Below are 16,176 nucleotides of genomic sequence, written 5' to 3'. Positions count from 1 at the left end.
AATATAAAGAGTTGTTTATTTGGAAATCAATGTCATTTCTGGCAAAGTCTTAAGCTAGGCCAGAGTCAAAAGACAGTAGATAAAGTTTGATGTTAAAAATTATAAAAGGCAGTGGACCAGTCCTGAAATCCTCAGTCTCTCTCACTCAAAGTCAGCTAAAAGCTGCTATCTGAGCTTGTGTCATAAGTGATAACAAGCTATTTATAGTGAAGCACAGTGTCTCAGCTAAAAATCATGGACACAGAGATGTGAAAAGAAATGATTGCCATGAAGAGGGAAATTAAATGTTAAACTTGTTAAAGGAAAACTCAATGAGTATAAGGAGGTCTTTAAATTAGTAATATAGACCTTGAAGGACAGAAGTGACTATTTTGATGAATTTCTTCTATGACCAGTAACTTTTTTTGTCTGATCTTTGTCACCACCATGTGCAGGGCCGATGGCTCCGGTTACAGATGTGGCAGAACACTACACTGAATGGACAGAGAGAGTTAGATTCACTGAGAACAGTCTCAGCACGGATATGTTGCTGCTGAGAGAATGCACAGTCTAATGATTTTAGTGATTAAATACTGCTTTTATTAACCTGTCTCCATGTTTTAACACTATTAGGCAGTCCAATGGCTCTGGTGGCTCTTGAATGCAACTTCCCTAAGCTCCAGAAAACACCTGATTCTGGTGAAGAAAACTGTCAAAGATCTGGAATGATGGGAAAGAGCGGTAACCAGTGTGCACGAGGTGATTTCTCAAAGACGGGTAAGATCCTCTTTGGCCAGACGAGGACAACCTAAGGCAGGGGTTACCGCCGCCACTGGGCATCTACCCTGATGGGAGGTGTTTATGTGAGATGGGTATGAGAGTTGAGCAGGATGTCTGTGAGGCCAGCAGCATCATGAAGGGGGAATGACCTGTGAGAAGGACAGCAGTCTGACCCAAAAAATGCTCCTCTATACCACTCACCAGAAACCACGTTCCTGAGAGGGCTTGTTTTTCATTGTGACAAGCAACTATGCCAGGGGACAAGACCCTGAGGAAAAAGAGTATTGATAGCTGATGGGAATGAGCTTTCAAGAGCCGACTGAGAACATGAGGTGATTGTCCGTAATTTCTGGGGAGACCAGAGTAAAATTTAGTAACATGATGTTGGTTGCCCTGTTAGTTTAGGATTCAGCAGGATCATGAATCCCTGAATTCATGAGGCTGTGTGATTTTTGAACTAATGTGTCTCTATCATAGTTTTACTCCTGCAGGTCATTAGACATGGCAGAGCATAATTCCAAGGCAATGGTGGTGTTAAAGATGAAGACTGATTTTGTAGATTCAAGAGAAAGTTAAGTGCATTCAGCATTCAAACTAAAGATACCCTCAAAAATGGCTATTGGCATAACATATTTTAGATGGTGGTAATGTTCTGTTTATTTGAAAGTTAAAACATTTAGATTTGACCAAGGGTTATGTATAGTAATTTGATGTTAAATTCAGTCTAAGTTACAGTCTTAAGAGGCTGCTGAAGTGATTATTTGTGAAGAGAGAGAGAGATGGCTGGGGTAGAGGCAAGGATACACTGTCTGTCTTATCAGTCTGCTAAAGTTTAAACAAAACAAAGCAATGAGACTAGAACCAAAACAACCCAGCTGACTTTTGTGAAAAATGAACAGAGATGTTTTGAGACTGAATAAAAGATCATGTAAGAAACTAAGTAAAGATCTACAGAACAAATGGGAAGTTTAAAGATATGCTTTTAGATTTAACACCAAAAGCAACTTTGAAAGTAAGCAGTTTATAGTCATGTGTGTCTAATGTGAGTGAGTGCGAGAGTGACTGGACTTTATGTTTTGTATGTGTTAGTTTGGGGAAAATCCATAGAGAGTGTATATGTCATTAACTAGTGTGAATGAGTGTTTTATCGTTACAGATGGGTTAAGTGAAATGAGAAATTTGGAGAAGCAGATATTTTTGAATCTGATGAAAAGACGATACAGAACATGGGACGAGCTTTAAGTGGATTGTTCATCCAGCTCTATCTACTAATGGTAATTATGAAAACTTTTGTCATTTATGATGTTGATTTGAATTACTCTCTGGATCAGTAAGTTTAAGTATTTATGGAAAATTGGAATTGTGAAATTGAAGATTGCCGTCCATGGGTTAAAACCCCTTGTCTAAATTTAACTTGGGGTCTGAATTTAAACATTGTCAGCTATGTGTGATCACAATGCTAAATGTAAAGTGTAGACTTGACGGCAGAGAAACAGTGACACACTGGCAGTAAACAAAATTATCCAGAGAGCCCAGTAACCTTCATAGAACGAAGGATGATGAAAAGAAAGATCATTGTTGTTTGACAATCCTTGATCAAGTCTGTACACCATGACTTGACCTGCTAGACAAACCATTTGATAACTGTGAGTACGTGTTGTTTGTAGATGGCTCTGTCTTCAGAGACAAAACAACAGACCGGAATAGCGGAGGATAAGTTGTGACCATGGCATGTGAAGTGTTGGTTTCAGAGCTACTGTCCTCTATTTGGCATAAGCAGATGAGTTTTGACCCTCACTGGAGGGGGTAGACTGACTGAAAGAATTGTAATATCAATTGAAAAACAGAGAAAAGAAAAATCATTGCACAGTAAATGAGTGCGCTTCAGAAGTACACCCAGCATTGGCTGAGGTACCTGCTAAATTTTGAGCTAAACATAAGAATAAAGTGGTCCTGTTTGTCAGAGTGTGTTGAGACTGCAGACTGGAGTCTCAAGAGAAGAGTGACGATGTGAGTTACAGTGAGAAGTTAGGAGTTTTTATGACAGAAAACAAGGGAGAAGTCAAGGTAGGAAGAATTGTGGTTATCTATACAAGTGCTCATTATTAGTTTGGGGTGGTAGACGATCTTTGGGGTGCTGTGGTTTGAATTTCTGGTTATGCCCAAACTAATAAAAAAGTTTCTGTTTCTTTAGGAAGTGCTGGAGCAGACACAGGAGATTGTGTGTAATCTGTCATCTGAAAATAACCTTGATTTTTCAAACTCTTTACAGAGCATGTTCAGAGACAGAGAAAGCTGGAGAAAATCTGGTTGCAGAATTGAAGTTGGATTTTTAGTTTAGTGTTGATGGCAAATGTTGTTTAGAGAAACATGTCACCAACCACTATGATCAATTAATGAACAATGTATCAAAAAGGGGGATGGTAACTAACGAATGTGTGGCTGAAAATATGCCTGAAAATTCTAAATTAGGTTGGAAGAACCCATTTTTGGGAATAGAAGGGGCTAAACAACGAGTGGCATCAACAGAATTGTGTGAACATGACATGTTGAACTATTGCAAAGCAATGTTTTCTATTTTCTATTATGTTTTCTATTTCTATCTGTATCCTGTCTAAAATTTTCATGTAGGTGAAATCAGCTTAAGGAATTCCAAATCACCACTGAGGCTGGACAATGACATCATGGGCTACAAACTGGATCTGTTGTGATAAGATGTTACAGAACCTAAATTTGCATGCTATATGTCTGTAAAATGAAGGATTTCTATGATTGGGTGATGTATCTGAATTTGTTGTTTGTATGAAGATCAGAAATGTAGAAGCAAAGTGATAGTAAAATGTGACCGAGGTATTTGACTTCATGGTAAAGCCCATTCTTTATCTATCCTATTTAGCTTGCTAAAACACAGGGTCTATCCCCACAGAAAAAGCCTTAAGCATTTTCTAACTCTCTTCACAAATGTAAGACTGTGATGTGAAATGAAGTAGAAGTAATCATTAGTTATCAATGAATGATAAGAAGAGGGAATTGTTGTGGAAATTTTAATTTTTCATATGCTTTTTACCTGTATTCTTGTGAAATATGATGCTTATGGAACATGGTATGATGTTGGCTGAAGTGGAAATTTTTAACACAGTGTTAACATAGATGTTAGAAATAGAAAGAGCAAGATATAGTATGGGGAAATGCAAGATGTATGTCTGCGCTAACAATGTGTGGAAAGTTACAGCCACTAAGAGATGTTCCAAATATGGTAAAAGGATAGAGGCTTCGGCCTTGGAGGTTAGAGATATAAAAGGTAGGGGAAACTTTCGTTCTTGGTCTTACACTCTGCAGCTACTTGTGTTTCTGTATGACCTTTCTTGCAAGAAATAAAAGCTTTAAAGACAATTGGACGTGTTTGTCTCTTATGCAGTAGAGTCGGAGTTGATTTTTGCCACAACAGTGATGATCACCTGATGACCCGGTGAGCATTCCAGCCAGCATCAAAATCACGGCTAAGCAGCTCGCCACTCCCCAACCTGAGCTGGATGTTCACCGTAAACAGTGGATGGGATCCGGGAAAAGGTGTCACGGACCATCTGTATAGCGTCCTCAGCCTCCAAGCCTTTATCCTGACAGTCCTGAGGCCTGCTGATGCGACTGCACTGGCCAAAGAGGCCATGCAGAATGGCAAGTAGAGGATGTAGGAAGGTCTGATGGTTGCCCATTCAGTGAGGGTAGGTTGCAATTTTCTTCCAAGTTGGAATGAAGAAATTCCAGTCTGACTCTGTAGGGAGAGTTCTCTCTCCCGGGTGGAGAGTGAAGACATAATGTAGTAAAGTGGTTCTCAAACCCGTCCTGGGGACCCCCCACCACTGCACATTTTGCATGTCACCCTCATCTAACACACCTGATTCAAGTCATCAGTTAATTAGTAGAGACTGCAGGAGTTGAATTGGGTGTGTCAGATGAGGGAGACATGCAAAATGTGCAGTGGTGGGGGGTCCCCAGGACAGGTTTGAGAAGGCTGTGGTCAAGGCCTGTCGGCGCCCATGGGCCCCAGTGGGGTCCCACATGCACATCAACAAGCAGAATCAGCAGTAGAAGAAAGAAGAGAGAGGGCAGAACTGAGTGTGGGCCCTTAAAGTATGGGAAAAGTCACACCTCACACATTGGTTGACCTGACCAATGAGAAAGGTGGAATTTTCAAGCCAGAAGATTCCTCTGTGAGGAGATTTTATGGCTCTTTGTGAGCGAGCATGGCAGTTTGTGTCCATTTATTTTTTTATTAATATAACAAACACACACTGCATTCTAGGAGGTGATGTACTCTAAAGTATGAGTCGTTAAATGAGCATTAATTTGATAGGAGACACGATATAGGTGGGGTTACATTAATTAGTAGTTCACTCGTAAAGAATGCATAAAACAAAAAAACAATACACAAGACACTATACACTATACAAGACAGTTACAATCATACTCACAATGTCCTGGAATGCATGTTCATTTATAGAACAGTTTGTCTATAAATTGAGGCAGAAGTGTCTGTTTTTACAGGCATTGTGTCTTTTCTATGGCCTGATTCAAGTGAGTTTAGAGCAGGGCTCTGCATTCTTTTAAGTCATAAATCACGGTTGTAGTTTCTGGGGATGGTCTAACACATACAACTCTAACACATAGTTTGTTGGGAGTATGAGTTTGTCAGATTGACAGACTTAACATGTTCCCTCTGGTAAATATTTTGCCTCCGATGTTATGCAAAATCAGGGAGGAGAGAGCATCAGTGATCCTCATTGCGCCAAATCAGCCTTGATTTCCGGACCTGTGGGAGATGCCGTCTCAAACAAATGGCACGATGTGCTACCCCAGCCCGGAGCTGTGGAGCCTTCGTGTGTGGTTGCTTCAGGGCTAAGACACGCTCTACTAGGTGCTTCTACTCTGTGTTTATATGGTCTTAAATGGGGAGTGTTTGTGAAATGGTGCTGTGATAATGAAATAGACCCATTGACCTGTCCCGTGTCAGATGTTTTACATTTCCTGCAGCACAGGCTGGATAACGGGAGCCTACTGTTTACGGGCAATTGATCGGGAGGCACGGGCTGGTGGTCAAATTTCTCTGGTGGTCGCATTTTCTTGGCATCCATTTCTATAAGGGAGCGGTCTCTCTCAAAACTGCTTCTTCCCCTTGCTTCGGCTAAGCACATAGGTGATTTGCATGCGTTCTCGATGGATGGCAATTGTATTCACTTTGGACCTGATGACTGCAGCATCACTTTCCGGCTGGGACCAGGTTACATGCCTCTCTTTCTACCCCCTTTAAAACACAGGTAATTTCTTTGCCAATGTTCAGAGCACCGTTTGCCCAGTCAGGGCTTTTCAGATTTATATTGATCACTCGGCCGTCTTTCAACAGTCTGACCAGCTCTTCGTGTGCTAGAGTGGCTGTATTAAGGGATGAGCAGTATCTAAACAGAGGCTTTCTCGCTGGATAGTGGATGCTATTGCTTTGGCTAATGTGAGCTAGGGACAGGACTGCCCTTTCAACAACAGAGCTCATTCGAAGAGAGCAATTGCCTCTTCATGGGCATGGTTTAAAGGCATTCCGTCTATTCGTGATATATGCTTTGCTGCTGGCTGGTCTTCACAGAACACTTTTGCCAGGTTTTACAAGTTGGATGTGCCATTCTTGGCATCTCAATTGCTTCAGTGAGTGCCTAATGTCACTTATTCTGCTAGATTTATTACTATGCTGCTTCTAGGCACAATCCGTTACCGCTTATATGTGCTGTGTATGCCTATGTACATACTTTGTGTTTATTATATGTTTGTATGGCACCACCATGCTTACTGTTGTTGTGTCTGCTGCTTGTTCATTCTGACCAGACATGCTAATTTGGTATACCTAATCTGTCAGTTCATTGGTCTGGTTCCATCATCAGCTGCAAGCTCTCCTAGGGGCGTTGCTTTTGGTTGGGAATTGTGTGTTGTTGCACCCATGATTGGTGTAGTTTTGTAGTTTGGTCTGATCTTCGCTGCTCTCATGGTGGGTAAACAATGTGAGTGAACGCTCTCGAAAGGGAACGTCTCTGGTTATTATCTTAACCTCGGTTCCTTGAGAGGTGGGAATGAGACATAACGTAGGCCGCCATGCTTGCCACTTGATCAGCTGTGCAAGTGTTTAGTCTTAGATTCTGAGGCAATTGTCGCCCTCACTGCGTTATATACACAGGCTCATCAGTATTTGCATGCAATTTGCATAATTAGTGACAATTGGGCAGTTTATTTTACTGGCATTATCCTATAAGATTTTAGGAATCCCTGAAGTTCCCATGGCATAGCTATGCAATGTCTCATTCCCACCTTTCAGGGAACTGAGATTACTATAGTAACCAGAGACATTTATGTCCTTGCTACAACATAAAAATAACGATAGAAACTGTTTTGGAAAACACATCAACAAAGAATAAAACATACTTACAGGATGTGGCCCATAAACAACAGCTTCTGTATATTTTAAAAAGTGGGAACTGCTCTGCATTGAACTTTGAGCTTTGTAACTTTGCAGATGTTGTTTATGCTCAAACAGCAGCATTAGACACTAACTAAATTTAAAAAAGTGAAATCATAATCAAGAAGCCCTTTAAAATAGTCACAAAAGTTAGACAATGCTGAAATTAGACTTAAAGATTGCTAGATATTTAACCTGATGAGCAAGAAAAGTCAGTCTCAGGTTGAGTTTAAGTCCTGGAGTTTTCTCTGAAAAGCAGTTCTCACTTTCCCTTTTTTATGCAAACATTTCTCTGGACAAGGTTTCCTTGTTTTAACAAAGAACCAGTAGGACAAGGATGAAATCAAAATGGACAATTATTTTGTTTATGGAATACTGCAGTATTTATTGTAAAGGATTTATCCATGCATGTCTAAATTATTATTATTATTTTTATTATTATTAATATTATGTTCCCTTGTAATCTTTAATCAAAATAACTCCCCCTCCCTCTTGCAGTGACATCTCTTTTCCTTCTCTTATGGCATATTTTTCGGCTTGAGGACAGGACAACCTGTCGCTCACATGAGATCACAGCAAAATAGCAAACCACAACCATCCAACAATCTTACCAATTCCTGATGGACAAAATCATTTTCTGTCCGTCATTTTTCTAGTTCAAAAAGCTGTATCACTCAGATATGTCATAATAAGGAAAAAAAGATAGAAACTTCCATTTCATTCCGACTTTTAAAAATGTTGCTCATTAGTTTCTATGTTAAGTTTTCAGAACACACCTCCCACCACATTCATGCTGTACCAATTTTTCACAATACCACACTTTCTTATTTACATATGAAATGTAACCATGCAGATACTACATATTTGCTTCTGTATCTTTTTTCAAATTGTTTATAGGTTTCTTCTAGTTGATTTCTTTTTTATGAATACAAGAATAATACTTGTTGTGTTTGTCTTCCATATGAGATATAATCTTAAGAATATATGATTCTTAAGATAATTCTGAAGAAAATATCACTTTTTTATACATCAAGTGTACTAAAAAATTGTCAAATCAGCTATTCAAAATGATCTTTGTTCTTTCAGGAGTCAGGCTGGTTGAAGGTTCTCGCTGCTCTGGAAGGTTGGAGATACTTGATAATCAGACGTGGGTTTCAGTATGTGCTGCTGCCTTTGACCAGCAGGATGCAGAGGTTGTGTGTAGAGAGCTGGACTGTGGGGCTCCTGTACAGGTACTGGGAGAAGATGCTTTTGGAAAAGGAGACGCTCAGATGTGGACACAAGAGATTCAGTGCAGAGGAAATGAATCTCAGATTCACCTCTGTCCAACATTACCATCACATGAAAACAACTGTTCTCATGGCGGTGATGTTGGACTAGTGTGTGCAGGTTATATATATATATATATATATATATATATATATATATATATATATATATATATATATATATATATATATATATATATTTTTTTTTTTTTAAACTAAACTTGAAATCAAATGTAATGTTCCCTAAATAGAAACTAAAAACAGAAATATTTTTAGTGTCACGCAGTATTTTTCTCTACTGTAAAAGATAAATTCATTTATTTATTTTTACTACTTTCGCTTTGTCTGTATGCTTTTGCATCTCTCCCTATTTCTTATATAAACATTATAAGAGTGGTTGGTGGTTACAGACTCTGTGCTCTACCAAGAAAAAAATTAATTTTTACTTGTTTTTTTCTCTCTTTGTATTCTTCTGTCACATAGATCAAATAAATTTGAGGTTGGTTGGTGGTCACAGTCGCTGTGCTGGTAGAGTGGAGGTTCTTCATAGAGGTCAGTGGGGAACCGTGTGTGGTGTTGGCTGGGATATGGCTGATACTGCAGTGGTGTGTAGAGAGCTGGACTGTGGAGAACCTGTAGATGCTTTTGGTTATGCTCATTTTGGACCGGGATCAGGACCAATATCGACAAAAATCAAGACATGCACTGGTTTAGAATCTAGACTGAAGAACTGTGCATCAATAGAATGGGGTGTATATCGCTGTGATCATACAAAAGATGCAGGAGTCATCTGCTCAGGTAAACTGCTCCAAACTCCTCCCTGTTTTTACATCACTGATGATCCACCTGCTTTAAACAGACAGTTCCAAAGATGAACATTTACTCATCATTTACACACCTTCATTTCTTTCTAAACATGTATGACTTTATGTGGAGCACAAAAGGTGACTTTTTTTAGTTGTATGCCAGGATATTCCTTAACAATTCCCCTTTTGTGTTCCATGAAAGAAAGTAAGTCTGGATTTGGATTCACATGAGAGTGATAGATTTGATTAGTTTACTTTTGATTCTTTTTCACATTAATAAGTGGTGCTACATGATAGACCAGTGATGACAAGAATAATACAGTTTGATGACAAACAAAATTTATAAAAACGTTACTTTTTTCAATAAATTTTATTTATTTATTTATTTATTTATTATCTCTTGCTACTTCAGGCCTCAGGGTTATTGGAAACTCCAGTTGCTCTGTGAGGTTAGAGATACTTGATGGTCAGACGTGGGTTTCAGTGTGTGCTGCTGCCTTTGACCAGCAGGATGCAGAGGTTGTGTGTAGAGAGCTGGACTGTGGGGCTCCTGTACAGGTGCTGGGAGAAGATGCTTTTGGAAAAGGAGACGCTCAGATATGACACAAGAGGTTCAGTGTAGAGGAAATGAATCTCAGATTCACCTCTGTCCAACAACACCATCAAAGAAACACAACTGTTCACATGATGATGACCAGGGGCTTATGTGTGCTGGTGAGAATACAAATAATATAATATACAGTATTTTATGTATCTTATCTTTTACCATCTCTCTCTTTGTACTCTTTTGTCACAGAGAAAAAAAATGTGAGGTTGGTTGGTGGTAACAGTCGCTGTGCTGGTAGAGTGGAGGTTCTTCATAGAGGTCAGTGGGGAACGGTGTGTGATTATGGTTGGGATTTGGCTGATGCTGCAGTGGTGTGTAGAGAGCTGGACTGTGGAGAACCTGTAGATGCTCTGGGTGGTGCTCACTTTGGACAAGGACCAGGGCCAATCTGGATGAGTCTTGTGTTATGTAGTGGATCAGAGTCTACACTGAAGAAATGTGGTTCATCTGGATGGAGCATACATGACTGTACTCACAATTCTGATGCCAGTGTCATCTGTTCAGGTAAATCATTGAACTTGTTGTACATGAATATATTAGCCCACACTTGTTTTGTTTTGAAACCTCTATAATACACTAAAAATGCTGGGTTAAAAAAACAACCCAAGTTGGGTTAAAAATGGACAAACCCAGTGATTGGGTTGTTTTGACCCAGCAGTTGGTCTAAATGTTTGACCCAGCCTGCTGGGCAGTTTTATTTAACTTAACTATTGTTTAAAAATGACTATACTGCTCAATTAAAATAGGTTGGGAACTAACAATTATTAATATGTTTAATAAATAATAATTAAATATTAATTATGTCAGTCACCAGCTCTTTCACCTTTCCTGCACTACATTTCCCAGCATCCCTCCTGTTCCACACCTGCACTCAGTCAGCCATTACCACACACACTCATCAATCATCCGAACCTGCAAGACCATCATTAGCACTTATCAGCACACCGTACTTAAACTCCATGTTCACTCCACCACATTCTCTGGTCTCGTCTATACATCCTTTCATGCACTACAGACACCTTACCTGCTACTTACTTTTCTTTGTAATCCTTACCCATCTATTGGAATCCCTACCCATCTTCAATCATCTGTCATCCAGCATCTGCCCTTCATCTGCTTCTGTTCCATTCACCTGCAAGAGAGACATTCCAATTACCACAAGCTAAGTCATAATTCCATCTGCATATTGTAATACTTACCATTTCTGCACTCCTGTTCCCATTCCAGTTCTAGTTCAATAAACTCTCTGTTTTATACTACTTACCTGCCTGATCCCTTCCGTTGTGTGACAGAAGACCAGACCTACCAAAAAGAAGATGAGCAGCAACAAAAGTTATGTGTGGGACTTCACGGGACAGATTACGGCGACAGCGCAATCCAGCCGCAATCTGTTTTCCTACACTGCCAAATTCTGCTCTCTCATCCAAAACAGTCTCTTGGAAGATTGGACCATCAAGGTATTGTACAAGATTGGGGCCGACCATGTTGACCCCCGGGAACTCCCAGATCTTGTTGGGTTGGACTGGAGAGAGGCCATCTCCATATTTTGGGAAAGTTTCATTCCCTCATATGCTTTCCAGCCGGCCCAAGAGTCTCGTCCCAAGATGGCCGCCGCCACGCCTGAGCCCTCTCCAGAGAGTATAGATTTCTGGCCAGAACCTAATCCAGCCCCTGACCAGAGTCCCAAGGCGACTCCCTTCCTCATCCCGAAGCGACTCCCTTCCTCGTCCCGAGTCCAGAGGGGATTCCCTTCCTCGTTCCGAGTCCAGAGGCAACTCCACCTTCTATGTTTCTTCAGCCCACCAACCTGCTTCAGCTCCTGAGCTCAGCCCTATGCCAGCATTCACCCAAGAAACCCACAAGGAAATTTTTTGGGTGGGCTATCCGTCCCCGGTCAAAGTGGCCGAGCTGAACCGTGTTGGCAAGGCCATGAAGGCAGCACATCCCTGGGCTCCAGTACTGCCTGCACCGCCATGGCCTCCTGAATGGCCAGCACCGCCATGGCATCCCGAGCTGCCTGAACCGTGGTGGCTTCCCGAAGGGCCCACACCACCATGGCTTCCCAAAGGTCCCGATCCGCCATGGAATCCCGAGCTGCCTGATCCGCCGTGGCGTCCCGAACTGCCGGATCACCTGTCACGATTCCAGGACGCCCTCCCTCCCTCCCTCCCTCCCTCCCCGGTTGAACCATCTATGGCGTGCCTCCCGGGAGGGAGGAGTACTGTCAGTCACCAAGTCTCTCACCTTCCCTGCACTACATTTCCCAGCATCCCTCCTGTTCCACACCTGCACTCAGGTGGAGGGCTGATGGAGAGGAGCGATGCAGAAGACCCAGACGGCCACGACGGAGCCACAGCGATGACCCCCAGAGATGGATGCAGGGATCCGGAGGGCTGAGGTAAAGCTTGAGTGACCGAGGGCAGAGGCGGAGTCTGAGGGAGGGCGGAGCTAGCCAGAGCCGTAGGGGTAGAGGGCCAAAGAGCATTGGACGGCCCACAGGTCCGTGGCGAAGGTGATGTGGGTCCGACTTGGGTGAAGTCGACGGTCCGAGGGAGCTCAGCGAGTCTGAACGCACAATGATCTCTGCAGACGCTGAGGGCAGAGATGGGCACAAATACATCAAAAAGTATTTAAAAAAAAATACAAAATACTGCTGTAAAAAAGTTTATTTAATGAAAATACAAGTAATTTGTAATTTGAAAATACAAAAATACAAACAAAATTTACACGCAATCATTTGAACGGTGGAGTTAGATAAACATAAGAGAGAGTTGCTCTCAGTTGCTATGTATAGCCAAAGCATTTATTTAACGGTAGCATTCAAGTAAGAAATTACACTGCACAGTCTTCACTGTAATGATTAAATATATATTGATGATCCCTATAAAGATACAAAATTTATTCAGTCAGGAGCAGTGAGTGATTTTGTCTTTTTCTTTTGTTGCTTGATTAACATTAATGACAAACAGCAGCAGGTTTATTATGCTGCTGTCACTTTAAGAACGAATGCACAGACTGAATATACTTATGGTTGCATTCATTTAAGACCCAACCGACTGTGTTTTCACCCACAATTAATCACTGTTATTTTTTTATTACTTGTCCACGGATTATCTGCAGCGCCTGCTGAAATAACTGTGATCCACACATCATTAGACAGCGCACGTCACTCTTTAGCTAGCAAGTCATTTCACAAGTTCTAACTATTTGCGTTAATCTTCTGTCCTATAAAGACATTCAGTGAATAATTTTATTGTATATTTTACTAGAAACTTTACCTTAAAGCAGTTTGATTGAGCACAAAAGCGGCTTCTTTACCTGCTTCTGACCTTTCTATGTAAAGTCAGACAGATGTTGGTCACAAGCTCTGCAACCGAAACAGCAGGCACCTTTTATGGTGCATTCACAAGGGGCGTCAGCGTTAACGCTTCTTATTTAATTCGAATGGGTGACATCATGTGTTGCCGAACTGAATTGTGGGTTGCTTAACTCGCGTTGCTTGTGGCAAGTTAAAAAGACGCTAACCAATCGCATTCATGCAACACCGGAAAGTAATGTGATGTTGTGCTGTTGTCTCTATGACGGTCGCGTCAGCACCAAGCTTCAGACACCATCAAGCGTTGACACCAACTCCCCATGCAAATGCACCACCGTTACAATTCCTCCTGAACCAAAACAATGAGCTTATGCTGCGTTCACACCATAACTACTGTAATTAAGAGATGGCAACCCGTAATATTATACTAGGAATGGTTCTTGACTTGAATTTATGCGTTTGAATGGCGACACTACCAACGGCGAACTGAATCTGCAGCAGTGGTACAGGTCAGAGCTCTTTAAAGTTGTTTATGTCCATTATTATTGTAATGTTATGTGCTTTGAGACTTGAAGTAGTTTAATGTCATCTCTCGTGATGCTTTTGCTCCCTGCTGTGCGCGTTCATGCATTTTGAACTGGTGGGAGACGACTCGGGCAGGGCGGTAGATGTGGCTGTGGTCTGGGAAGAAGGCTGGCAAGAACATTTAGAAGAGGAGGTGGGAGAGGGAGTCTGGGTGGGACCAGTGAGTCCATTATAGGATAATCAGGCAGATGAAGGGTTAAATCTAAATTATAGTCCAGAATCTCACTCTCAGTGATGGGCTGGAGGGCGGGGATCCTAACCAAACCCTTGACTTCTACACATACTCCCTCAGCACAGGATGGGACAGCCGGCTCTCACCCCTCGTCAGAGCTCGATCGCTTCTCCCAGTGTGGGCTCCATCATCGCGGCTGAGTCATTCTCTCTATCTGCGGTGGGTTCCTGCTGTCTCATCTCACCGTCTGTGGGTTTCTGGCTGGGCAATGGGTTTGGGAGTGGGGCTGGTGAAGTAATCCATGGTGAAATCGGATCCACAAGATACCAGCATCCACTCCATGAATGCAGAAGTTCCTTCGAAGAGGTTTATGTGTGAAGTCCCATACATAAAAATGTGCAGAGACAGTCATCCAGGAAAGTGATCTGATATACTAGATCCATGAGAAATTGAAAAAAAAAAAAAAAAACACGAAACAAAAGGATTTGCTACTGTATAATCACTTTCTTTTGGTTCAGTGAAGATAACACAATGAATGAAGTTCAAATAGAGCTTTATTAGATAATTCACAGGGTACAACAAAGAAGGCAGGAACAAGTACCACATGCAACATAGACAAGACCAAACAATGAAACACCAACAGAACTGAACTTAAGTACACGTGATAATGAGGGAGATAATGAATGCACAGCTGAACAGTTACTGATCTGTTCTGGTAAATTATCAAAACTTTTCAGTGTAACTTCTTCACTGTCAGCTGTATTGTACTTTTGTTGCTTACCTCTTTTTTTATTCAGGTTACATTGATCTCAGACTGGTAAATGGTTCAGACTCTTGTTCTGGAAGAGTGGAGCTTCAGTTCCTCAATGAGTGGGGCACAGTGTGTGATGCATGCTGGGATATGAGAGCTGCCAGTGTCCTCTGTAGACAGCTGAATTGTGGGATTGCCGTGTCTGTTGTGGGATCAGACTGGTTTGGAGAGGGATGTGGTGAAATCCGGGCTGATGTGTTTGATTGTGACGGGAATGAAACAAAACTCTCAGAATGTTCCATCTCTTCATGGAGTCGAGCTGAATGTTCTCATAGACGAGATGTTGGAGTCATCTGCTCTAGTGAGTCCATATTACTGTCAGATTCACTGATATTATGCTGCTGAAAGACTCAATATTATAAATGCAATATTCATTTGTACATGCAATCTAAATGTTCATTTCAGACAGAATGTGTAATGCCCTTGTCATTTATGTATGAATTTATTTATTGTGTAAAAATATTACATATATTTTACTGAGCATATTCTCAATATTTTAGTAAAACATAAGATTTTCTCTCCAGATTCCTCTCTGGCTGTTCATGATGGTCTGGTGCGGTTGTCTGGAGAGAGACAGTGTGAGGGGGAGGTGGAAGTTTCTATCCATCAGGTCTGGAGGAGAGTTCTGCTGGACTCCTGGAGTCTCACTGAATCCTCTGTGGTCTGCAGACAGCTGGGCTGTGGCTCTGTGCTGAACTTCTCCGGCTCCTCTTCATCCAGTCCTGAACACAGTCATGAGTGTGTGATGGGCTTCCAGTGCTCTGGGAGTGAAGCTCATCTGGGGAACTGCAGCTCTCCACAAACTCTCAACTGCAGCTCCACACAACAGCTGTCAATCACCTGCCTTGGTGAGAAGAGCAACATCTGGGCAGATTCTTCAGTTGTTAGTGATCACTAATGTGTTTCTCTTTCTCTGAATATCAGGTCACGGGTCCATCAGGCTGGTGGGTTCTGGGGGAGACTGTGCAGGGAGGCTGGAGGTTTTTCACAGCGGCTCATGGGGGACAGTGTGTGATGACTCCTGGGATATTAAAGATGCCCATGTGGTGTGCAGACAGATGCGGTGTGGAGTGGTCCTCAGTAACCAGCAGGTACCAGCCTGGTTTGGTCCTGGTTCTGGACCCATATGGCTGGATGAGGTGGAGTGTGAGGGGAATGAGACGTCCCTGTGGAGCTGCTCTTCTCCAGGCTGGGGAAAACATGACTGTCAACACAAGGAGGATGTAGGAGTCGTGTGTTCAGGTAAACATGGTGCTATACTATACATTATATATATGTTTAAATTAAACGTACAGTTTGTAGAAACTTCAACACATTTACACGCCCATAATGCTCACTTTGAAAATGTACTTTTTT

At 41.7% G+C, this 16,176-nt stretch overlaps 1 protein-coding gene across 1 annotated transcript in view; it reads left to right on the top strand.

The window, feature by feature from the left end:
* The first annotated feature begins 439 nt into the window (after window positions 1–439).
* LOC137024489 (scavenger receptor cysteine-rich type 1 protein M160-like) overlaps window positions 440–16,176 on the top strand; it is a 49,311-nt gene continuing 33,574 nt past the window's right edge. The window contains 10 exon segments of the mRNA XM_067392064.1: window positions 440–509; window positions 613–756; window positions 8,342–8,644; window positions 9,023–9,087; window positions 9,090–9,321; window positions 9,742–9,927; window positions 9,930–10,043; window positions 14,807–15,121; window positions 15,345–15,668; window positions 15,745–16,062. Of these exon segments, the coding sequence (XP_067248165.1) occupies window positions 440–509; window positions 613–756; window positions 8,342–8,644; window positions 9,023–9,087; window positions 9,090–9,321; window positions 9,742–9,927; window positions 9,930–10,043; window positions 14,807–15,121; window positions 15,345–15,668; window positions 15,745–16,062 (2,071 nt within the window).

This window comes from Chanodichthys erythropterus, chromosome 8 (genome assembly GCF_024489055.1).
Source record: "Chanodichthys erythropterus isolate Z2021 chromosome 8, ASM2448905v1, whole genome shotgun sequence".
Lineage (NCBI taxonomy): Eukaryota > Metazoa > Chordata > Actinopteri > Cypriniformes > Xenocyprididae > Chanodichthys > Chanodichthys erythropterus.
The sequence above is the reverse complement of the archived record's forward strand: the minus strand, read 5'-3'. Positions and strand labels throughout refer to the sequence as shown.